Source organism: Kwoniella shandongensis, chromosome 11, assembly GCF_008629635.2.
Source record: "Kwoniella shandongensis chromosome 11, complete sequence".
Classification (NCBI taxonomy): domain Eukaryota; kingdom Fungi; phylum Basidiomycota; class Tremellomycetes; order Tremellales; family Cryptococcaceae; genus Kwoniella; species Kwoniella shandongensis.
Window position 1 is genome coordinate 447,955 of NC_089297.1, and position 24,883 is coordinate 472,837.

General features: G+C 48.4%; 6 protein-coding genes across 6 annotated transcripts; 3 read left to right on the forward strand and 3 right to left on the reverse strand.

Moving 5' to 3' along the window:
- Nucleotides 1–3,380: 3,380 nt before the first annotated feature.
- On the forward strand, nt 3,381–5,438 carry CI109_106046 (uncharacterized protein; the record flags this gene model as incomplete). The annotated part of the gene is made up of 13 exons (XM_032005058.1): nt 3,381–3,439; nt 3,509–3,533; nt 3,608–3,689; nt 3,756–3,809; nt 3,887–3,901; nt 3,956–4,031; nt 4,102–4,174; nt 4,234–4,321; nt 4,370–4,512; nt 4,568–4,675; nt 4,741–4,781; nt 4,837–5,045; nt 5,098–5,438. 13 exons carry the CDS (start codon nt 3,381–3,383, stop codon nt 5,436–5,438), a joined length of 1,314 nt encoding a protein of 437 aa, XP_031860570.1.
- Nucleotides 5,439–5,946: 508 nt separating this feature from the next.
- CI109_106047 (uncharacterized protein) lies at nt 5,947–8,483 on the forward strand (the record flags this gene model as incomplete). The annotated part of the gene is made up of 14 exons (XM_065967764.1): nt 5,947–6,012; nt 6,079–6,086; nt 6,163–6,188; nt 6,254–6,272; nt 6,351–6,413; nt 6,484–6,563; nt 6,639–6,718; nt 6,791–6,840; nt 6,952–7,191; nt 7,293–7,344; nt 7,446–7,552; nt 7,624–7,695; nt 7,785–7,868; nt 7,958–8,483. 14 exons carry the CDS (start codon nt 5,947–5,949, stop codon nt 8,481–8,483), a joined length of 1,473 nt encoding a protein of 490 aa, XP_065823836.1.
- Nucleotides 8,484–8,861: 378 nt separating this feature from the next.
- Nucleotides 8,862–10,932, reverse strand: CI109_106048 (uncharacterized protein; the record flags this gene model as incomplete). The annotated part of the gene is made up of 5 exons (XM_032005056.1): nt 8,862–9,942; nt 9,994–10,128; nt 10,202–10,311; nt 10,383–10,506; nt 10,595–10,932. The coding sequence occupies 5 exons, from the start codon at nt 10,930–10,932 to the stop codon at nt 8,862–8,864; spliced, it is 1,788 nt and encodes a 595-aa protein (XP_031860568.1).
- Nucleotides 10,933–11,295: 363 nt separating this feature from the next.
- Nucleotides 11,296–12,540, forward strand: CI109_106049 (mitochondrial 54S ribosomal protein uL23m; the record flags this gene model as incomplete). Its single annotated transcript, XM_032005055.1, has 2 exons — nt 11,296–12,273; nt 12,400–12,540. The coding sequence occupies 2 exons, from the start codon at nt 11,296–11,298 to the stop codon at nt 12,538–12,540; spliced, it is 1,119 nt and encodes a 372-aa protein (XP_031860567.1).
- Nucleotides 12,541–12,844: 304 nt separating this feature from the next.
- Nucleotides 12,845–14,177, reverse strand: CI109_106050 (uncharacterized protein; the record flags this gene model as incomplete). Its single annotated transcript, XM_032005054.1, has 6 exons — nt 12,845–13,316; nt 13,406–13,506; nt 13,570–13,731; nt 13,799–13,876; nt 13,937–14,024; nt 14,092–14,177. The coding sequence occupies 6 exons, from the start codon at nt 14,175–14,177 to the stop codon at nt 12,845–12,847; spliced, it is 987 nt and encodes a 328-aa protein (XP_031860566.1).
- Nucleotides 14,178–21,305: 7,128 nt separating this feature from the next.
- CI109_106051 (uncharacterized protein) lies at nt 21,306–24,061 on the reverse strand (the record flags this gene model as incomplete). Its single annotated transcript, XM_032005053.1, has 5 exons — nt 21,306–21,532; nt 21,597–22,055; nt 22,115–22,700; nt 22,764–22,794; nt 22,857–24,061. 5 exons carry the CDS (start codon nt 24,059–24,061, stop codon nt 21,306–21,308), a joined length of 2,508 nt encoding a protein of 835 aa, XP_031860565.1.
- Between the last annotated feature and the right edge of the window lie 822 nt (nt 24,062–24,883).

A 24,883-nucleotide genomic window follows, 5' to 3' on the forward strand; every position in this document is an offset into this window, starting at 1 on the left:
CAGGGGAAGAAGGCTTACCGGGACATTTATGATGTCAAATGACATAGTAATCATCCTTTAACAGCCTTTGTGGCCCTTCATGTCCCTTGTTGTTCTCACCCTTATGCCAGGGGTTGACACAAGCATCCCACTTCTCCAGTAATGTCAATTATAGGGGTCCTTGTATCGGTGCAGCTCATCAGCACACTGAAAGCTTTGTCTGGTGTTGTTGCAAGTCAAGCTTGATGTTCAGCCTTACAAAGTTCCAGGAAGCTCTCAATTGTGTGGCACATGCATCTGTCTGGCCGACATCAATCATAGTACATCACTCTACCTGTGTCTGTGTAGCTCTTGGGGTGTAAGTATTCCACTGGAAGTTGTGCCCAGAGATATGTGATGCATTCACTGGTGTGCGGTCAGCTACCAGTTTCTGATTCAAAAAGTCAACAAGTCAGAAAGATATGTACAAATCCCATTCCTTCTCTGCCCTAGTCCTATCTAATCGTTGCCTAACAAGATAGCTTTCAGCCTCTCATTCTCACTTGCCTTCCTATTTTCAAACTCCTTCTCAAACCTTGTTCTTTTCCTATTTCCCTCCATCAGCTGATTTGTGAAATCTCTCATTCCCTTTGGGGTGTTCAAAGTGGGTCCGATAGGGAAAGTGCTTCTGGTCTTACGTATGTTTGAAACAATGGTAGGGTTGGAAAAGGGTGAATTCAGTCTTGGAGGAGTGTCAGAGTTGAAGATAGAAGAAGAAGGTGCGGACAATGTAGTGTACCCCTCACTTTCTGGAACAAGGTCTTGATAGATCTTGTTTTTCTGACCGACTGATGGTTGACCTCGCCCACTCTGTATATTGATAAGACTTGGCTGAGCTTTGACAGCTTTCTGGGCATGGCCCACGGTCCAGCCATCCTCACCTGGATTTGTCAACCTGTCAGGAGACAAATTTGTTGATTGATGAAGGCTTCTGACAAATGTTCTGACACGGTCTGCACATGAGCTGAATGTACGTCCACCAAGTCTGCTTTTGAACTTTGGGGCAACACGGTGAGATGGAGATTGTTGTGTATCTTCATGAGAGTCAAGCCAGGGGCCCTCAGTCAGTCCAGGTCTGCCATCCCTATCACCTGTCCTATAAGTAGCTTCTGCAGCAGTTGATGTGAAGTCTGGATGGGGGTTGCGTATCCAGTTGTATTGAGTAGGTGGTGGTGCAACAGAGTGTATTGGACGACTGTAATTGTGATGTTGTGTTCCATCACAAAGAGATCTTGTTGATGTGGTATGAGACACTGATGTTTCTTCTGGACTGTTGTCTTTGTTGAAGACAGCCTCAATGGCACATGTGAGCTCATTGCCAAATGTCTCAGTCTCAGATGGCTGAATGGGATGTATGGGGGGAACAGTTGCATTGACAAAGAGGTCTGTTCTTTGCTCAGGTGATTGAGCCAATGGCTGATCTGGTTCTTGGTCCTTGTGTAAAGACACACTTGGGCTGGGCAACATTGTTGTGCGGCCCTCACACCTTGATAGTGTTTGTGTTGGTCTGCCTGGGCTCATAGGTCCAGGCTCCCAAGTGCTGGCACTGTGAGGCCGGGCCTCAATAACGCTTGTTGGGGCAGCCGGAAGATAACCCAGATTCCCAACCATTTGGCCAGGAATCAGCCCACTCTCTTCACAGACAGATCCTCTTGGGCTGGGCAAGGTTGATGTGGTTTCAGACATGAATGGCATACTTGGCATGTTATTGAGCCATCCCACCATCCCGTTCCTCACTGGTTGGAGCATCCTGACTGACTTGCCATCGTTGGAGAAACTTGCTTCTGAAGGGGGGGAAGAGTACTCCAAATCTTCAACCTCATGTCCCACAACCAATTTGTCCTGTTCAATTGAAACTCCATTCTGGTCAAGACCAAATGTTGAAGGACTTTTAGACATATGTAATCAGCTCGGACCACTATGACCAGAATCAAATACTTACTTGGATGTTGCACTGGTGCACCTTGACATTTGGCCATTATCAGAGAGACAGTCCGGTTCTGGGGGTGGGGAATGGGCATCACTGTGATAGAATGCACTTGCTTCTCTAGGGTCAATTGTGGCGAGACTTTTGGATAACTACAGTCAGCAAGGTGATGTCTACATACAGAGAGAGGACTCACCTGGATGCAGATTTGTCACTGTCAGAGTTTAAAAAGCTTCTTTGTGAGGGAAGTTGAGCAGCGACATCAAGATTGTCATGGACATTGTTCATCCTGTTCTCCTCTCTGAACTCTGGCACAGGTGAAAGACGATGGGGCACATAAGAGGCTGGTGATGATGCTCCAGATGTTTGTGAGTCAGGATCATCTGATGGGTTGTGCTCAATGCCTGTCTCATCTACAAGAGGATGATCACATTTTTTAGGGTGAGGTGGTGACCATTGGGACTCCATGGTATGAGGGTCATGGGGATGGCCCAATGAGATGACAGAATACAAACTGTGGCCACCATAACTTTGCCCACTCGCTATTGCATGTGTGTCCAAATCGTTTTCTGAGAAGTGTCTTGCTGTTGTTGGGTTCATGTAAGGATGTGGAAACCGTCTTTTGGTGAATGGGCGCTGAAGGAATTGTGAAGAGAGGGAGAGGATTTCATGGCTGCGGGAGGCAAGACGTGATCGTCTTGAAGACAAGAAAGAGGAAGCAGAGGACATGATAAGATGAAAACAGAGGCTTTGTTGTGGTGTGGTGTGAATGTTGACTGACTGGTGTCAAAGAGATGGGCTGTGAAAGGGTTTTATGATGACGATTGCGGACTTGGTAATCACTGGTGGCTCAGTAAGTGTGGGTATGGGCAATCTGTGTGTGTATCAGGGCAATGGTGGAATATTTGTGTGATTTGAGTCACAAAGAAGAAAGAAGGAAACAAGATCATCCTTCCTGCGGTGGCAAGGGTATAAGAGATAGGACCCACTGAAACTGTGATCATGCACGGCAGGAGTACAAGTTGAAAGGACTGTGACTTATGGTGTTTCAGCCAAGAAAGGAAATGTGTGGCACGAGCACAGCATTGTCTCCCATAGAAGATCACATTTTGTTTATCATGTTACTGTACTAGTCACAAAGATACTTCCAAGGCATACTTGCTCTTGTTGGCATTTGCCCTATCACCTACCTCGCGGCGCCACACGTCTCTTCGATGTCGGGTGCCACGTGGCTTTTGCGGTTGGTCGCGTTGGTCCAGTCTAAGGGGAGTAACCAATCTATTTCGCCTATCTCCCCGTCTCTGTTTTCTTCTCTCCTCTTTCTTCTCCAACGCGTCGACAACAAAAGTATATACCCAGCATCATCGACTGCATCGGGCACTTATCAAAAGCATACTCAGAAGAAACGAAGAGCTGGACATAGACGCAGAGCAAAATGGTAGAAGACAAGTATATTGGATTGGGCTTGGCGTTAGGTGGTACTTTCTTGATTGGGTGAGCTATCTATCGTCGTCTCAATAGCCGAGAAAGTGAGAGCTCATATGGTTCACCCCTACCTTGCAGATCAAGTTTCATTATCACGAAAAAGGTGTGTGTCGCTACGCTGCTCCGTGGAAGAAGCGTAGAAAGTCGCGCTGATCAAGACTTACAACTTTCGCGTAGGGATTAAACGACGCGGCGAAGAAGAGTGCGAGCGAATATTCTCATTCACATCAACGGCAGAGCGGAGGTGCCAGGAATGCATGTACGTGCCGAGCTTCCAATCCGTCAGAGCGACCCGTGCTAATGATGGTCGAACCCTGCTCTGTAGCGGATGATCTGGCTTATCTGCAAAACCCCATTTGGTGGGCGGGGATGATAACGAGTGAGCTCCCCGAATTACTCTCTATTTGGCGCCTGGTCAGTAACTCAAGCTGACAATCGATTATTTGCTTTTTGCAGTGGTTGTCGGGGAAGGTCAGCTCACCGCAACTATCCATTTCTAGGGACCAAGCTGACAGTCTCGCGCAGTCGCCAACTTCGCCGCATACACATTCGCTCCTGCTATCCTGGTAACACCCTTAGGAGCTATGAGTGTCATCATCGGGTAAGCTATCTCTTCTGCCGGGACCTTGGCGTTTGACCTACAGCTGACGCTAACGACCATATGTATACAGTGCTATTCTCGCGTCCTTCCTTCTTGACGAGAAGCTTGGCAGATTAGGTGTTTGCGGTTGTGCTTCTTGTATCGTGAGTACCCACTAATTCCCAATCAAACGGGTCTAGTCGCTCAATTAGCCTCGGAATAGATTGGATCGGTCATCATCGTACTGCATGCTCCGTCAGATAAGGAAGTAGAAACAGTGGATGAGATTCTCAGCTACGCTGCGAAACCAGGTAAGTCTTGTTATCCTCCCTTACAAGTCAGTGCTAATGACCTACCAGCGTTCCTGTTCTACATCACCTTCGTTGCCGTCTTCTCCATCTACATGATCTACCGAGTCGTACCGACACACGGTCAGCGAAACCCTATGGTGTACCTGTCAATTTGCTCGCTTGTCGGAAGTGTCTCCGTCATGGCCATCAAGGTGAGCTCTTATCGTTCGTGTACGACAAGTATGAGTCCTAACATGGCTTGGATAGGGTTTCGGTGTTGCACTCAAGTTGACTTTTGCGGGTAACAACCAACTTACACACGTAAGCACCTATGTGTTTGGTATCGTGGTGGTCGGATGCATCGTCGTGCAGATGGTGAGTGCGAATAAGCGTCACAAAAACCGTGGGAGCCTCTGTTTAACACTATTGTTACGTTCTAGAACTATTTCAACAAAGCACTCGACACCTTCTCCACCAATGTGTAAGTGGCAGAATACCTTCCTGCTTGGCGTGCTAGTCACTGACATCATCTACAGTGTCAACCCCATCTACTACGTCTTCTTCACCACTGCTACTATCGTTGCATCCGCCATTCTCTTTTCCGGTTTCAACACCCCCGGTGTCGTCAATACGATATCCCTCATCTGCGGTTTCCTCATCATTTTCATGGGTGTCTTCCTTCTGAACATCTCTCGAGAGCCTGAGGCACCTCATCATGCCACCAGTCTGGAATCTGGTCTCATGAGTGAGTATACTCCTTCAGCTTTCGATTGACCCATCTGACAGATTTTTATTAGACCCTCGTATGAGCATGTCCGGAAGAATCTCTATCGACTCGAACGGTCCAAGCTCCTGGAACTATGGCGCAGTTCCTAATGCGAGCTATGCCCCAGACGGTACTCTGAACTCAGCAACACATGGTCGACGCTCAAGTATCTATCGAGCCCAGAACTCTACCTTGTTCAATGCCTTTGAAGAGGAAGGAGTACCTTTAGGTCAACTGGCAGAGGAGGACGAGTCGTCGGATGATGAAGCAGCGAGGGTCCAAGGAGGACCGGGAAGGAGTTTGATAGGCAAGAATGCGAGGAATGAGGTAGCGGGAGGGAGACATCCGGCTTATCAGGATTCAGGGAGATGATTTGTCGCTGAGTAGATGGATGCACGGATATGGGTTGTCAGCTGTGCGCTTTGGACTAACGGCGATCACTCACTTGGAGTCGGCGTGCCCCCGCCTTTCTATTTCTGACCTCAGGGCTGTGCTGTGTCGACTCGATGACCATGGCCGGACATTGCGTACTTGATCAGCATCTCTCCTTTGCGTTTCAACGCTCTACCCTCGTTTCATGACTACCGTCAGCTGAGTCAAAGGTGGTCGAGAACTAAGGAGGGATCGAATGATCGAGCGATCGAGTCTAATCCCTCCTTGCAGCTTCATGCTTGACTACAAACCCTGGTTGCGATGATGGATGATATAATGCGCAGATTAGTGTGTTCATGTGCTATAAATATCGTCCCATTCTGTTTACCTGACCGGTGCTGATCATCCTTCATATAATAAGCAGCTCTTCGACACTGAGGCTACTATTCAGATCACCCTTTCCTCTCTCCAACACACGCTGACTTGCCACCCATTGAGCTGATACATCATGCTCAGACAATCACTACTACTTCTCGCTGCTCTCGGTCTTGCTCGAGCAGCATCTTTCACCAATGTACGTCCACTCATTCATCCTGCGAGGTGGCACAGTGACTGACCAGCTAGCTGTATCGCAACATAGCCAATCCAGTATGTATGAACGTCACTGCTCCTCTGACGACGTTGAAGTGAGTTAATAACGATGATACTGTTCAATGTCGATTAGGAACAGTGGAGCAGACCCCTTCATTGGTACGTCGCGTCGCCCTCCTCCTCGCTGCCAAAGACCACAGCTGATCGCGTAGTGCTATAAATAGTATACGACCATGACACCTCGTATGTCGTTACACAGCAACGCTGTGCACCTTCCAGACCAGTGCCCTTGCTGACCCAACGGTGTATCAATCACTTCAGGTCGTACTACCTGACGATCACAACCGGTTCGGGCCTACAACTTATCTCCGCTCCAACTATCGAGTAAGTTTGGCATCTAGAGTGACGGGACATTGCATCAGGATGCTGCTGATATGGCGCAATCGACTCGCAGCGGTCTTCGTACAGGGGGTCACCGTCGTCAAGCCTATCAGAATGCAACGATGGTCAGATCCCCAACCGTTTGGGCTTCTGGTGAGTCAATTTGACGCAACGGGAAGTACGGAGAGGGGTATGGTATGGTATTGACCCTTAAGAGACGACTTGCAGAGATCCACAAGGTTGACGGGAGCTGGTACATCTACTATTCTCATGGTGAGAGACCGTACGCGTTGAAAGGCGGCGCAACTGTAAGTGGTATAGCCGCATCTATCGGATTCTTACTTACTCAGACTCACTCCCTTCTGTAATTGACTGTATAGCCAAACGATCCATTCCCCGGTCCACCTGTCCAGCTGTATGACAAGTTCGGGTGAGCCGGCCGCTTAGCCCCTCTATTCATATCCCTTATCGACCGCCGCTCGTCGCTCGGTGACGGATATCCCTTTCTGAGGCAGCCCTGGCTGACAAATTAGTGCTTTAGTATCGATGGTACCGTCCTCGTCGTTTCCTCTACCAACTACTTCGTTTGGTCATGTTTCTCCATCGACGCTTCATCGGTCGATACTCCCGGCTCGTCGTTGTGTATTGCACCACTTACGACACCGACCACGATCGATAAGACCAAGATAGCCGTGATCAGTCGACCGGAGGAAGCGTGGGAAGAGAATTTGGGGAATATCAATGAGGCGCCGCAGCCTTTGTATTGGATGGGAGATACATAGTGAGTCTCCGACCACATATATCGTGCTTGCCTCTCGTGGTAGTCTAGATCAAGTTTTGGTGAATGTGGCAGAATTGAATGCTAACGACGTCGTACGACAGTCTTACATTCTCAGCAAGCGATTGTCGTTCCCCAGAATACAGTCTCGGTCTTGTGAGTACAGTCACCTCACAAGATAACAAACATGAGAGCTCCTACTTGGTTTTCTCATTCCCGTTTGATCGATCGGCGACGCTGAAGCACCACATTCGCAGCTCCACTTGACAGGATCTGATCCGCTCGATCCTGCAAGCTGGACAAAGATCAAGGATGGACCTGTGTTCTCCTCAGGAAATGGCGAGTACGGACCGGGGCACAATGGGTAAGTGGGAACAAACGCAGAGAATACCACCGCACAACGAGTGATGACCAATTATGCTTCTGATTTGGTAGCATTTTCGCTTCACCCGACGGAACCGAATTGTGGAATGTTTATCACGCGGTTACAAACCCCGCTGGATCTTGGTGAGTACCACCCCGCCCAATCGACCAAGAGTCACTGCAGGAACAGCTGCGCTTCTTTCGCTGACAATTGTTGCATATCCCATGTTCAGTGGACCCGATCGACAGACATTCGTCAAGAAGATCGACCTCTCGTCATTCACCTCTCTCGGACCTATCTTCGGCGAGCCGGCAGCGTGAGTATATCTATGGATCGTTCGGTCATTATGCGTATGTGCGTGTGAAGTACGACGCGCTGACACGGTCGATGGACCACCTGTGACAGGAACGGTCTCGTAGCTGAAGGACCTTCAGGCGAAGATGCCCCGTCGGGCAACTCGTCGGCGGTCACTGCGACTACCAATACCACCTTTTCCACTGCACTTTCCTCCTCCTCTGATCTTTCGTCTACCCAGACGACGAGCGCCAACGTTCTTCCCGAGGTGACCGTTTCTACAAATGACACCACCGTCCCTGCGTTGTCCAGCTCCAGCGCGAACTCGACCGACGCATCGTCTGCCACTGCAACTTCGTCTGAAGCTGCGTCAGTGCCACTCTCAACGGATGCGGCCTCTGAGGCTACTCCCGCGCCCACCCTACCTGGCGACAACAAAGAGAGTCCTTTACCCCCTCTCACGCCTACTTCCATTCAAAGTCAGACTGGAAGCTTTGCAGCTCCTACACCCTCTGATGCCGATACGTCCCCCGCATCCAGTGCGGACGGTGTCAGTGCGATTGCTGCTGCTGCTTCTGCGCAACCGACCGATGTGACCCCGTCAAACTGCAAAGCCAAACGATCATCGAGACGTTAGTCAACTCTTCGGACGAGAGTTGTTTTGCTAGCAGGAAGGAGTGGAGGCGAGGTGTATATACCTGTTGATTAGGTGTTGGTGATATACCCGGACTTTGTTGCTATACCCATACATTGTTCATAATTCATGCACCGCTGTGACAGTTTCCCACTTACGAGGTCGAGTCGATCGTTCATCGATCTACGATCTGACGTACTGGCGTATAGCTTCGAGGTGTGTCATGTTTTAATTACAGTACATGTGATGAAGATATACATATCCCCAAACGGGTCCGAAATCTAATGAAATGACATGTTATACTACAAGTAACTCGATATATCAATGTCTACAATACCATCGTCCATTCCAGGACCCTTGCTGTATGACCGCGTTCACCCCTCAAATCGCCTCAATCTTCTTCCTGTCGTGTTTCGCTCTTTCCTCCCATCGCTTGATCATCTCTTCGCCATCCCTCTCCAGCTCTTCATATCTCCTCTTCATCTCCGCCCTGACCAATTCCTCCAATGTCATCTTCTTCTGCTCTTCAGTCAGGACCAAAGCACCATTAACTCCATTATCCTCTTCCTGAGCAGCTTCTGTTCTCTTCGTGAGTGGAGATCCGACGAACGGAGAAGACATGAGGTCTTCGATAACTTGTCTCGCTTCGATCGCACCTCTTTGAACGACTTTGTCGTATTCTTCTCTCGGGATCGGTTTGCCAGTAGGTTTGGAAGACTGTGTCGACCTCAGCGTTGATTTAGATCGAGGAGAAGGAATGGGTGATGACGCTGGAATGTTTGCGAATCGATCTAGCTGTGATAATGGGCGTTGCTGCGCTGGACTGGTTGGCAGTGATGCTGTTGGTAGTGGTGGGAGGGGTTTGCTTGACGACGATTTCGAGGAGCCTTTCACGGTTGTTTTTGTAGATTTCGATGATTTCGATTGAGAAGCGGTAGATGCTGGTCTCGTCGAGTTTTCAGGTTCCGAGTTGACTTCTGGTGCGTTTGCCGTTTCTACTTCCACTACTTCATCAACTTCGACGTCTTCTCCCTCCTCTTCTTCCTCCTGCTCCACCTTCTTCTTCGACTTGGACTTTGTCGTTGTTGTAGCTCGAGGCTTGCTCTTCGTCGGTTTTGATTTGGCTTTGGTCTTCTTCTCCTTGACCTCCTCGACCGTACTCTCGACGACATCTTCCTCAAGTATAGGTTGTATCTCTTCCACCTCATCATTCACGTCGATCACATTCGCGTCTTCTTCTGCTTCTGGCTCGACTGTCGCAGCCTTCTTCTTTCCTCGACCACCCGTCTTCGCTTTCGTGGTTGTTGCGCGAGGTTTCGTTGCTCGTTTACCCGTCGTCGTTGTTTGTGACGGTGGGGTGATCTCCTCATCTGCCTCAGATTGGGTTGGTCGTATCTCGGGCTCCGCCTCGGAATCAGAGAGGGCAACACGTGTTGCTGTCGTAGCTCGTTTGGCTCGGGTACTACAGAAGTCATCAGCGATGGTTGTGCCCGTATAATAGCAAGAAGCTCACGTTTTCGGCGCTTCAGACTTCTTGCGTCGTCCCGTCGACTTGGTCTTCACCTCGCTTGTCCCAGCTTCCACCGCATCCGGATGCAGTGAGGCGCGGAAGAAGAGACAATCCTCGCGTTTATTGTGATGGATCTCCCTAACATAGTGAAGACCTCGTTAGCCGTTGAACCTTTGAGACAGCGAGAAGCGATACAAATGACGTTACTCACCATGGGTCGTCGGTAGCTTCCCAACCCTCGACGCTGTATTCGCAATGAGGGCAGATGACGGCGTCTGTTGATTCGGTAGACGGGTTGTACACAAAGCCGGCACGTGCGAGCTGGAGGAGAACAGTAAGCGGATCCTATTAGCAAAGCTGTGACTGGAGGCAGACATGTCATATGCACTCACTGCTTTGGGAGTGGGTAGCCATCCTCTCTTTTGTTTATGTGGCCACCATGTGCCGAATGTAGCTAATCGTCTTGCGATAGAATGCTTTGACTGAGGTAATGAGTCTGCAGTCTCATATATCGTTCTGATCCCATTGTTATCTGATCAGCCATCGCTCCAATGCCCATCGTTGCTAGTCCTCATTGCGTAGTCCAGGCGATGGTGACACTCACTCATATGCCCCTTTGCCCTCAACTCTCTTCTTCCTCTCCACCTTGGCCGCACAGAAGATCTCACCCCAGGCACAATCATTATCGATTCTAGCGGCATGCTCTTCGAACGGATCATCGGTCTCGTCCCAGGTGGCTAAGATCAGTCCACACAGGAAGCATGTACATGTGTCTAGTGTTGACGTCGAAGGTTCTGGTGTATAATAGAATCCGGCTTCGGAGAGAGTTCTAGGGGTGAGGTGAGGATGGGTCGAAGAGGTGAGAGGAAATGCCGGTCTTGCCTTTGTTTTCGGCTTGGTAATAGCATTGAAGGAAGCTAGCCGTATGTCTACGTTCTGCATTGTGAGTGCAGCTAAATTGATGTAGGGAAGGCAAGAGAAGGGTTATCGTTGTTGTTGTTGTCGTTCAAAAGAGGTTTGATGATTGATTGACTGATTGATTGATTGATTTGTTGACGCGTAAAGTCAGTCAGGCTCAAAGCAACGTGACAGCGAGTAAAAGGGAAAACACAAATAAAGACAGCCAAGCAGTGCCACATCTCTTTTTCACTGCTACGGTGAGGGTGATTCTCCGTATATCTCCGATCGAGATTTCGAAGTCAAGCTTGTCTCTGTCTTCGGTTGACTTTTGATCTTTCTACGATACATACTTGACTACTTATCTCATACACAACAACACCGGTGTATCCCTTACATCCCGTCGCCATGTCACGCATCATACGTCGAGCCTTCTCGGCTTTCCCTCCTCGAGCCGGTCCATCCACCACCCCTTCCCCCGCGACACTCTTCCCCTCAGCCTCATCCGTGGCTTCCACCCTTCCTCAAGCTGTCCGAAGAAGACGTGCCGAACACCCGCCTCATCCTCAATCGTCCGCTTCTCCACTGTCCGATGCAGATCTTCACGACCCGACATCTGGAAAGAAGTTCCCTCTCGGACTCGAGAAAGAATATCAGGACTTGTTGAATGTTGCAGACTTTGGAGCGGGAATTGACGACGCCAGTCTGAGAGGATTGTTTTTGAAGGGAACGGCGGAGTGGAAGTCCCGAGTGAGAGGTTTTGCTCCTCGGGGCAGGACAGGACGACATGACTACCTTCTCGGTGTGATGGGCGGTAAGAAACTCGATCAAGAGGTCGCACAGGTCGGCGAAGGCGAAGAAGCGATTGCCACGACAACGACAACTAGTGCCGACCCGGACCAGATTGTTGGACAGAGAATTTACCTGCCTAATATTCAGATTCGATTGATGCGAAATCATACTCCTCCCGGTCAATCTTACGATCCCAACATCGCCACATTCCGTATCCCCCCATCTATGACCAAGACCGATCTCCGTTCCTACCTTTTGGCAGTGTACAACCTCAAAGTGTCCTTTATCCGAACGGATAACTATATCGGCGAGATCGGTCGTTCCAGAACAGGAGAAGTGATCCGTAAAGGCGGTTCTTCAAAGACGTACAAACGTGCCGTTGTGGGATTGTACGAACCTTTCCATTACCCTGACGATATGGAAGAGCTGTATGCTCAGGGAGCACGGACTGGAAAGGGAGATGAGGCCGCCCTCGCGAGGGACAGATGGTTGCAGGAGAACTACAGTCTGAGAACTTCGGAAGAGATGAGAAAGAGAGCAATGTTCAAATACTACAAGGGTTCAAGATGGAGGTCGAGGACTCATGCCAACTTGGTGAGTGGAGCGTGTGCATGCCATCTCCCTCCAGAACTTCCCATCCTTCTGGCTTTGTCAATCTGTCGGATTCCCGGTGGTCTCCCTTCAGAGCTAAGCTGACGAATATCCACTTCTCGCTTTTAGGGCAACACCGTCAAGGAGATCATGAAGCGACGAAAGGAGCGAGAAGAAAAGGTCACAGAGGAAGTGAAGAGGCGATATGCGGCGATCGCGCAAGGTTCAGCCACAGGAGCGGAAGGAGAGCAGGTTGTTCAGACCGCTTAGAAGCACAACTCATCATGCATGGTATTATACTTATACTATACGCCTAATTGGGTTGTCAGAGGAGTTGCGCCCGCAATCCAGACTTGTCTTGTCTTCATCAACTTCGATGTCGCATCACGAGAATTGGTGGATGGATACGGCCGATGTGTTGAGACTCTGATGATATCTGCTGATTGTTCTGGTAGCGTGTATGCATCGACATGATATTGTATTTATAGAGCGGGACGACCAAAAGTGAACTAACTATAGCAAGATGACAAACAGCGCGACATTTGAACCAAGACTGATTAGGCTAACGAACTAGTTAGATCGCTCTTGGACCATCCCCTTTGTCCAATCGGTTCAAATGGACCGTACTCCCCTCGTCGACCAAGTCCACTTCGCTACCCATTCCCATCCTACTGCTCGAAGCTGTAGGACTCAACTCATCATCATATTCCTCCGAATAATCCTTCTTGACGTCCATCTCCCATTCGTCCCCATCCGATCTCACGACTCTGTTAGAGAATCTCTCAGGCGACATCGCCCCGTTCCTGGAGATACTGTCATCTTTCCCCAGAGTGGGTCCGAAAGATTGGACATGGTTCGGAGATCCAGCGACGGTGGTAGATCCACTAAAGTTGGAAGAGGTTACACCGAAGGTATCGGATGCGAGGGTCGTTCCGGGGTTGCGGGAGTTTGTGAAAGCGGAAGAGTTGGCGGTACGGGAGAAGAATCGAGAGCCTTTTGTTTTGGTTTCGGTGCCAATGGCGGTAGATCCGACGCCGGTCCAGGTACTGTAGAGAAGAAAGATGGTCAGAGAATGCAGAGTCAACGGGACTGATGTAAAGTGAATAGTGGGTTCAAGTGGAGGGGGTCAGCTCACCGATTCTGAGACATCTGCTGTTCACGCCTGTACCTAGTCCTACAAGACATGACTCCAAGCACAATAGCCAAGATTAACAAGGCCCCACAGATGGAGCTCATCTATAAACAGAATCGATCATTGTCAGACACATCCTTCGTGGAGCAGGAAACCGTGATACGCACAACGGCCTGGATGACCTCAAAAGCTGATGACATGGTCTCTGGATTACCGAAGAAGACCGATTGGATTGGGTTGGCAGTACCCCCAGACGTGGATACCGGGGCGATGGTACTGGTAGCGCTGGTTGAGGATGATGTGGTGTTACTACTGCTGAGAGGCGAGCCCTGTACATGACACAACGAGTCAGCGGCATGCGCATAGGTGATAAGTGATAAGTGATAGTATACTAACGTAGTAGGCACATGCTTGTTGGGAGTATGCTTGGCCGAGTGCAGATTCCGAAGCATTGCAAGAGCTGGCGAAGCATGACTAGTACAAGGAAGGCTATCAGCGTAGATCTCTTCTAGCCTTGAAGATCATGACACTCACGGCTACCGAGTTGATGTAAGTGCTCGAAGCGCAAATGCATGTGTAGTCGGTGAATCCAGTACAGCCAGTAGTATCGCCCGTGGCCATGCTAAGCACAACGATTCAAGCATTAGCATCACAGAGCGGAGTATCGAGATGCCTTCGATGCAGCTCACCAGGTCGTCACACATGCTGGAGCAGCAGCGGCGGCAGCTTGTCTTCTGTGAAGAGACGAGATCAGATCAAATTGGTTAGGTGCCATGATGGACGTTTATCGAGCGGAGCTGGAGATGGATGGGAGTGATAGTGATCGATAAGATCGTCGAATGGAAGGTTGGATGTAGGTATGTACTTGTATAGTGGTGAGAGAGAGAAGGATAATGAAGGGTAAGAAGCATGTAATCAGTCGTCCTCAACAATCCAAGTTCATTGCGAACAGAAAACAGACACCCGAAACAAAGAGATCTTGCTTCTTTTTCATTGTTCGTAACCTCATTGTCTCCATCACATCCCTTATTCAGGATCCCTGCCTCCCCCTGTCTCACTTATCGGAGTCCGATATGCTCGAGATACATTGTCCGATCGTATTGTGACTGCTGTGCGATGAGAACAATGAGCAAAAACGAGATGTTGGAAGAAAGAACAATAAGATTATCGAGTTGATTTTCAGGGTACAATACCAACAATTGCCACGTGGAGAACAATAAGGCGTTTGGCATCAAGTCGAGTTTCCGAATCGAGCAATGAGCAATTCCGAAACCGCTGTCAACGCGGTCTGTACGTTCCATGTCAGGTTACCCACCACTCATGGGTGAGTCCTGCTCCAAATATTGCCTTGGACTTGCTTCCCGACCTCCTTGTCACACCAGTATGGATAGAGGCAGGAGGTATACATTGAGAATGACACTGTGTTGCACTCATTGTACAATTGACACAAGTAACAGTGCTTGCAATGGCAGCAGCCCCAACCGTGGTAGTAATGACAACAAAGGGTTTTGTATTTGAGCATGACTGTGTGACTGATTTATGGACACTAATTTGATGGTTCATGGAGGGCAAACTGACAACTAACTACATGGAGGGTAGAGTTTTTATATGCAACTTTTGTATGTAGAGTAGTTATATGCACAAAATGAAGCCCTTTGCCCTCCCCCCTCCACCTACCCCATCAGACTTTTCCACATCATCTACTATGCACCAAGATCCTTGATCAGGCATTGACACTTCATCACTTCAAACTGCTACCTTCTATAAGATCAATCAAAGTTATATACAAACATTTGTATGGGATTGGTGCTAGCTCTCTCCGGCACCCCACAGCCAGAAATGATTTTCAGCTGCCAGAAGTATCTGAGACAGAACAGCCGTACTGGCTCAGCTGTGCTTCAGTGAGCTGCTCCTCTGTGTCTGAGTTGAGCCAAGTCTTGGTGATTTCAGGGTCGCATGGACAGTCTAACATGTCAACTTCGATGGTTTGGCTATAGCGGTTGCCGTGGTTGTTCATGCCGGTAGCAAAGGAGATAGAGGATTGACTACTGTATTCAAGGAACACATCTCGGTAGGCAGATGATCTAATGGGTTCATCGCCTTTTTCACTGTAAATCTCAAATTCGTTTGAATTTTTCAACCGAGCGATTCTCACATGCCCCACAAGTTGCATATCTTGACCATCAGTCAAGTAGGCTATCCTTGCAGGAGCTTGCGCTGTGTTTCTGTCATAATCCCAATTCCCGAGGTGGGACCACACCGTCATCAAGCTAGCGAAGGAGATGGAGTTAGTCTTACTGCATGAAAGTGAGATATAGTCAAGAAATGTGTGACATAGTAGGTAAAAGATTGCTCCCCCACATATGACCGAGCAGTAGTCAGGAGCCACTCACTTTTGGGGCTCTTTGATTGGTTTTGCATGTGAATTAGAGTAGGTATGAACGGACACATCAGACAAGTGATTTGTGGGCATGACAAAATGTTCTGATGTGTCAAATTGGCGAAATGAATGTGCAGCAAAGTACTGGTTTATTGGATGTGTAGAAAAACAAGATATGAGGTGTTTTGCCGCCAAACAGACACTGCCTTTATAATGTATGCAAAATGAGACAGTACAATATCCTCTTGAAGCTAGGGGTGGACAAACAACAGAGGGTATTTGATGCCTCCTTAGTTTTTTAAAACAGGTAGCATATCCAAGAAAGGAGATCAGCTTCACCCAGGACAAAGCAGTGTCTAATTGCAAGGTGTGTCAAGTATTGTGGCAATGGATAGGTACACTTGGAGTTCACCAAGGCTCAGCCAGTCTACATTAGACCAGAAGAATCAATTTGATCTACTTGCAATATGTCACAATGTCATGATAGTCACTGCCATTGTACTAACATATCATTGAGCCAGTGGGTAATTGTGCTATCCAAGCTTCACATTGCACTCAGCCGTCATGGCCAAGCCATGACTGCATGGGATTTTGCCAGAACTCTCAATTCAGGCTGAGTGTACCAGAAAAGTTGATCTGGTAGTTGTCACTCGTGACAGGTTAGGGCCATAGTCAATGCAATGATCTTGGGAATGAGCCTTCCCAAAATGACAACACACTGTTTCAATTGCATTGGTGCTAAGTACACTGTACTTCCTTCATACTACTCCTCTGTCTTACCTCAGCCTCACTACACAACTGGTTTCCACCGCAAATTGGCATATGGACATCCCCTTTACACCTGCTTTCAGACATATTGCACCTAGCATCACGCTGTTGCTGTAGTTTCCATGTCTCAATCGCTCCCACCTGCCATAAAGAAAATTGATTGGTGTCCGAGTCGATCCAGGTGGCAGTCTCAACTCCATCAGGTAGCTCATTGGTCATGAAAAGCTTCAATATCCGTCTGGGCTTTTGGTAGTTGTCTAGGTGTGAGTTACTGATGGGGTATTCCGCACCAGTATCAATGGTCCGGTGCCATGGCTTGAGCCCATGCTCAGTAATCTCAAATGTCCCATTGTCGTCCATGCAGCAGACTGACTGCATTGACAGGGCTACCTTGAAGACCACTTTTTCGCCAGGTGACAAGAATGCCCTTTTTATTTCATGGCTCCTGGATCCTGTTTCCCAGTCTTCAATGCAGAAGGATGCTACCATGTATCTGACACATTGCTAAGGTCAGCACTCAAGTGGCAGATGTGTCAATGACAAGGGGGTGCAATCCTAGTTATTGGGGAACTCACTTAGAGGATGTTGTGGAAGTTGCAGAAATGGCACTCTTTGCCACTGACCCAATGGGGTAGGTATGTCTTTCAATTGATGAGGAAGAATACCTTGATGACTCTGGTGGGCAAGAAAGGGCATTCATCCTACTGTGTATGATTAATGGAAACAACATGGTGTGGTTTGTTACTGGGTGTTAGCGGATGAAACCGGACCATTACAACTAGTACACAAACTGTCCACAGTTGCATCATTATGCAGGCATGGGGTAAAGGAAATAGTACCAGACTGATACCTCCCTGTTCCTCTAGGAGAAGCAGTATCCCTATTAGTGGAGCTCAAGGGTTCAGTTGGGTGTGGATTCCTTTCATGCTAGTGTGGGTGTTTCAGAGGTCAAACCAGGAGACTTCTGAGCTATGATATGTCGGCATCTCATACTTCTGATACGATGAGGCATCATCTCTTCACAGTGGGTGATCCTTTGTGGCCTTCAAGCGCAGAGTTATCAAAGGAGGTTACAATGTATACCCTTCTCGCACTGAGTGCGCTACAGCATGTCTGTACACAAAGTGGCAAACACCAGATATTATTTGGCCATTAGGCAGGTGATCCAGCAGCTGCTAGGCACAGTGGCACTGCCATTGACTATTTGAGGGAGAATGGTAACATGATTACCTGTGTTAGGACATGATTACACATCAGTCACAGGAATAGCTATGCACAGGACCTGTGCTCACGTGGAAAACTATCAACATTGTCAGAACATGGGGTCCTGATGTGGTGCTGTCATCACCACCTATATAGCCACTGGCAATACCCACCAAGCATGTTGGTACCGCTAAAGGCTGCTTTTGTGTAAGAGTTTTAGACGAGGTGGCTACTGGGCTCCACACTGTCTGCCACATCTGTCAGTGACCCTCCAAGGTGCTGCCTTCAACTGATAAGACTGTGTGAGGAGCGCACTAGTCAGGTGTAGTATCAATGTCATGGCATTGATCACCTGTGGGGGTTATGTGGGTGTGGTGATGATTTGACAGACCTGTAGTGATTATGCTTGATCACATTTACAAATGCTACACTGGACTCCTCTGCCATTCATAACTGGACACTGCCCTAAATGCATTTGGTCTGAATACAAGTCATGAGTATATACATCATGCACCCCTATACTTCCAGTATGACACATTACCTCCTCAATGCAATCACTCCAGACATAACATGAAGTAGTATCCTTTCTTACTACTTCCGAATCTCAAGATAACCTCGGCTCTTCTGTACCTCTCTCGACAAAGGAAGATTGGTCTGGTAATCAAGCCAGATGTTGGGGGGCACAGTGGGAATATCAGGCACATCAAAGTGGAGGTGTTCTTCGTAGCATACTCCAGCATCATCAATCAGGGAGATTTCATAGGGAACATACCCTCTGAGAACTTCCCCACTGACTGGAAGGCTGAGCTTGAGCTTGGGTTTGCTGACATTGTCGTCATACTTGATTGAGCGGTCAGGAGCAAGCTGCAGTGAGGCACCGGGTGACAAGTAACAATATCTAGAAACTGAATATTTGCCAGACCCACCCTCCTCAGGCCAACGCCTGACCATGCAAATTTTCATGTACCTGACATGATGCCACAAATGAGCACATGACTGACACAGAGCAGAAGGGCATGGAGCTAAGACAAGGTCAGAAAACACTCACTTGGAAGGAGTGGTTGAAGATCCAGTCTCTGCTACTGATGTGTTGACCGCAGCGCTGACAGCTGTGGATGGCGCAACAGAGCTGCTTTGATCAGAAGTATGAACCATTGTGATGGGAGTGTAGTAACAGGCTGGTGTAGATTGGTGAGTTAGTGGGTGAGATCGGTGATTCAGATTGGTATGAAGAATCAATGGAATGGTTGCCACCAACGCAGTCTTATATAACTGTGTTGTCAAGTCATCCATACCCAAGTGACATATTTACTTGTAATTGAGAGGTGCTGGAGCCTTTCACTGGAAGGTGAGAGCACTGTTTGCCCTGTTCATTCCCTTCTCAATAAGGGGGTTACAGAGAAGACCAGCCCCTTGAAGACAAGCAAGGGGCTTTACTGTGTGTCATAGATGTGTGGTTGTTTTGTACTGCTGATACACATCAATGTAACAGTATGTGTCATAGTGAGTGATCCCTGTTCATTCCCTTCTCAATCAGGGGGTTACAGAGAAGACAAGCCCCTTGAAGACAAGCAAGGGGCTTTACTATGGGTTATAGATGTGTGGTTGTTTTGTACTGCTGATACACATCAATGTAACAGTTTGTGTCATAGTGAATGATCCTTTATCATGTTTTGAGGTGTTGTGTAAGGTGTCCTGATTAAAGGAAACTGTACAAGTCTATCATTGTCTTGTTGGTAACATTGCTATACAAACAGCCACTTGTGGAATGTATTGTTTGGGTGTGCAATGGCCCACAGTTGATATCAGACATGATCACAGTGCATTCAATGTGCTCAAAGGGAATTCATGAGAGATGCAACCACTTTCAAGTGAGTGTTTGGTAAGTGAATGTCACTGTGATTGAGCAGACTGTATGTTGCAAAGTAAGTAACACATAGTTCACCCTGAATACTATGTAGGGGGTGTGAAACAAATTGTTTGTGCCACCTTTCATTCCTGACAAAGACATGGTAATGGATATCTCCTTCGTCTTCTCTTTTCACTGAAACAAGTAGCAGATGCAAACAAGGAATGCAGTTCTACTTTCTGGTAGAGAAAGTTCACTCCGCATCATAGAGTCTTGATATCTGTAACGTATTGCCAAACTAGTATGCCTTTCTTTGTATGTGGAGAGCGGTAGAAGGGTTGATGACATGTTACTTGCTTTGGCTCAAGAGAGATAATTACAGTACTTTCCTATGTGGTGGAAAACTGTTTGTCACTACACTTTGCAAACTACTCCAGTAGGATCCGCTTCAACTGCAACTTTTACTACAACAAACATATGACAAATCACCTCCTACATGTAATTGGATATCTTCTCCTTGGATTAGATAGCACAACACTCATCTCTCCCATCCAATCCAACAGTCCATAAATCTAATTCAGTGTATACCTTTTCTTCTTTATCATAGCCCTTCTCACACAGTTGTTCCTGTGTCAATTGCTGACTATTGTCGTCAGGGTCAAGCCAGGTATTGAGATGTGTCACATCATCAGGAAGGTCATTTACCATCTCAACGCAGTGTTCTTCAGTGTACAGCTGACCACTTGAATCCAAGATTAGTACTTTCTCAGGCAGCCATTTCTCATTGTTGAAGAAGGGATCATAAGCACTGAAGAACAGGCTGTCGGATTCACGCTTGATGCGAAAGTAAGGGGAAAACAGTATGACCCCGTCAGGTGTCAGATATGAGACTCTGGATTTTCTGCGGAGATATTGCCCATTTGTGCCGGGATAGTTACTGTAGCAGCGCCATCTCATGTATCTGACATTGGAAAGCACTACATGTCAGTGTGGTGGTCAACTGAGGATAGATAATGAAAGTGGTTTTGAACGGTGCTTACTTAGATGAGGGGGCAAGAGGCACAAGAGCAGTGCTGGGCTGCGCTGATTCACTGGCGGGAAAGCAAGACGCCAAGGTCAAGGTCTGACTGAGATCGGAACCCATAGTGACGTGATTGAATTCGGTCGGAATGGAGATTGGGTGGTCGAATATGTTATGTAATTGGAGGATTGAACGAGACGGTTATATTCTAATAGTGAATCTGTATTTTATCCCACTCGTATTGTGGTGTCGACTGTACTTGTATTGCGTTCGCGCGCGGCTTGAGTCCTTTCATCGAGGTGTACGAGCACTGTTTGACCTGTATGCACCCTGCGAAACAAAGCAGGTTGGGTGGCTAAACAAGTGGTCTAACAACCCTTTGTCGTCATGCTAAGCTTCCTTTGTTCCACTACGCTCGTATATCGTACAATAGTATACGCACTGTCGCTGACACACCCGCTGCACGGTGCATCAGGAGTCTGCAGAGCGTTGGCTACACACGGCATCACTCACGCTGCCTTGGAAACGACATATCAGTCAAGTCAGTGGCGGGGCCGAGCATAATCCAGCGAAGAGGCAAAGTACTATACATCCTATGATACAACGTAGATTTCAAATCGCGGTCACGGCAAACGCATCAGGTATTCAGTGCAGGGTATAACTGTCCTATCTTTCTATCCTTCTATGTCCAAGGAACATCCACCCTTTCCCAATCGACACCATCGATCTCCCCTCCCCATCTTTGCTCCATCCATTCCCCTAACTTGTTTCGTGCTCCTTCGCTAGCTTTGGCACTTTGATCATCGTTAAGGCACAGCATCGCAAGCTCGGGCGTGTGTTCGACTTGATTGAGCGCCATGCTGAGCTGGGTAGTCGAGTGGATAGGTGAGAATCGTGAGGGCGTTTCGGCTATGTCAACATCGAAGATCAGCTCGAATGATCCAACTTGGGAATCTTGAGAGTCAAAACTCACCCCAGACATAATTATATCGCGATAACAACTTGATACACCATCTCCTCAACTCGACCCCTCCATCTGCCCTCGCCTCAGTCCCTTCCCAGACATCTTGACCTTTCCTCACATTCGCTGCGAGACTGAAATCTCCTTCCGACCAACTGCTTACAAGCGGTAAGATTGGCTCGGTCCGCCTCCATTTCTCGTCCCCATGTTCTTCAGGCGGGTAGAACACCTGTTTCGAGGACGGTAGAAATGCGTCGAGTCCTCGTGCGCCGGATGCTTTGACGAGTGCCCTAATAAGACAATCTTCGCACTGAGGCTGAGCGAAAGCAAGGTGTTTGAACATGTCCGATGCGGAGGACGTTTTGGACGAATTTAGGAAGCCCCCTGGGAGACAGGTCGATAAGTCAAATGCACAGGTCTTGTCGGGCTCAGACTCGTCGAATTGGTGTGGAAGGTGTCCGTCCATCGAAGCTGAGTAGCGCATGTCAGTCGAAGGCACGTTGTGTCGGCGCCTGTTGGGAATCACTTACAGAATTTATACACCGATGCCTTGGGGCTCTCCCATCCAGCTTGGTTCATCAACCCATCCAAGTCCTCCAAAGTCTTTCGATCGCTCAACGCTGAGTACACCTTTACTTCCCCCTCTTCCTGGTTCCAGTCCATCCCCAAGACCTTCCTCAAATCCTTCTTGGCCTGCTTACCCCAGACTCCCTCCACGCCACCGATCTTGCCTACGACCCAAGACCACAATAACGCCTCTCTCCATCTCTCCACCCTCAGATGCGTGATCAGCCAAGCCATCTCTACATCCCCTTCACCCTTCTTACTCTCCCTAAACCCTCTCGTTGAGGCGAGCGTCAACTCCTTTTCCCACATAATCGAAGCTTCATGTGCTAGGGTTCGCGATTGAGTTTTCGGGAGATGATGCATGTACATCCTCTTTCGGAGGGGGAATCGAGCAGAAAGAAGTTGGTTGGCATGCTGAAGTGCTCCCCATTCGCCCGGATCGGATATTTGGGAGATGCTCGACATCATTGGTGGAACCAGAAGCGAAGGGTCGAGTCGGACCAAATTGCCAAGAAGGGGATGACGGAAATCAGAGATCGACAAAGGACGCTAAAGTAAGCACGAAAAAGTCAGTGTGGGTCCTATAATCGGAGGTAAACAAGCTTCTCTCACCAGCAGGAACATGTCGTCGTTGAACGCGATACTAGAAACAAGCATATCCATTAGCTTACTATCAACCAGTGGCTGTTCGAAACACAAGCTCACAAGTTCTCAGACAGACCATCTATCCACGCCAATCGCGATTCGATACTGAACGAGTTGAAAGTGGGCAGTGCTTCGTCCTTCCACTCTTGCTCGACGGCCAAGCTGGTCGAGTCATGCTCATCTTTCGGTAGTTGGAAGAGGTCGGAGTGGAAGTGCCACTTGAGTCTTGACCCGTTCGTTTGCGATTGCCAATCTAACCACTCGGTGACTTGTCCAATCCTCCAGTCTCCTTCGTGCTGACTGCCATCTCGCTTGACCATTTTCCCCTGCTTATTTTGACGGTCAATCGTTGATAATCCCAACTCCGTCCCGTTTTCCTCCTTCAGCGCCCAATCAGCCGTAATGACATGAATCTTCCCCGCTTCACCTCCCAGACTCTGCGTAGCAGATCTGATTGCTCCTCTCAGTTCTCCGTTATCTCTCCAATGTCTCGCCCCTCCACCCAAATTCAATCCTTCGACCTCTGCTCGATCTTTCATCGCTTCTTGCAAATACGGTGAAGAAGCGTTGACGAACAAGTAAACTAAATCGAGGGGTATTTGAGCTGGTGCTGTCTTTTTCGTGAGGGTTCTCGGTAGTGTGCCTTTTGAGAAGTATGATTCGAGAACTGGATACGGCAATCGATCTTGTAGCGGCTCGAGCATATGTATCTTTGGCGGTGTATGCGCTGGGAATACAACGTGTGTTGAATCGGACGGGATCGTAGAAGCATCTATCTTCCACTGCGGTGTCGTATCGTTATCGGTGTATGTGATTTGAGAATGCGGTATCGTTACGTCGTCACTTGCGAGATCCGGTATTGATTCTCCCAGGATTAGGTAGCCCAGAACCAGCAGACCGAAAAGCACAAATGTCGCACCAAGAGACAGGACGATCGATCTTCCTGTTCCATTGCGCTTGCCTTTCAGGTTAAGCCAGCTACGACCGCCCGTCTCGCTGTCTGTACTGCTTGTACTTCCGCTGGAATGTCGTCTGGTCCAAGGTAATTGGAACGGTAAGAACGGATGCGATTCATTTTGGTCGTCCGAGTCCAGCTCGTATTTCGTATCAACACCTTCTTCTACATCATGTTCACGTTCGTATTGATTCGTGAGATGATATGATTTATCGTTGTATAGTTGTGAGGTTGAAGATGATGAGCTTGATGAGCTCGAAGATGCTGTCAGAGGGAAAGATCCCGCTTCATACTCGTGTGTCTGGCTCATCGCGTCTCTGTCGTAGTCGTCATGAATCGTTGTTGTTTTCCTTGGTGAACTAGGTAACAGTGGTCGATATGGATTCGTCTTAGCTATCGATGCAGTCCCAGACCACGACGAGTGGAGAGCCAAGCCCATCATGCTGCTGCCTGCATTGACTTTCCGCAGAATTGCGCTTGTAGCACCGGACTACGCTTCGTCTGATTGTGACCCTATCATGCGCGGTCGATTCTTGCGGGGTCGGTGTTAGTAGTAAAGGAAGAAAGATAAGTAATCATGGTCGTGTGCTCGGTCAACTGCGGTCGTATGAATAAGGAGAAACCCAATCTTCTGGTCTATTGATAGGGTTCCTCACCCCCTGCGTATGCAGAGCACTGCATTCAATCTCTTTCTTTCGCGATTTGCACAGGAAGTAAAAGACGAAACGAGACTAAAATAGCAAAAGTCAGGGTTCTCCGAGACAATCTTGCTGCGCTTAGGAGGTTGGAAGACGTGGTCCGCGGTTCGTTCGGCCGGGATGCATTGCTTTGGTGCTTCGCAACGGTGAAGCCACCGCAGTACAGCAGTCCGTAGTACTTCAACGATTACAGCTCCTTTACAACGCCGCATCATGTCGATGGGATGGTGAAAGCAACGGGGATTGATCATTTTCTGCTCAGTGATAACGCATCGACAGCAAAAATAATCAAGTTTAAAAATAGAGATACCGTGATTTTGACTGCGTGCGTACCTGGAATGCCGTGTTTCCGTTGTACGAAAATTTAAGCTTATACGCCACGCTCACGCGACTGATCATGGCATCAGAATCGACATTGAGGACCTGCTGGGGTG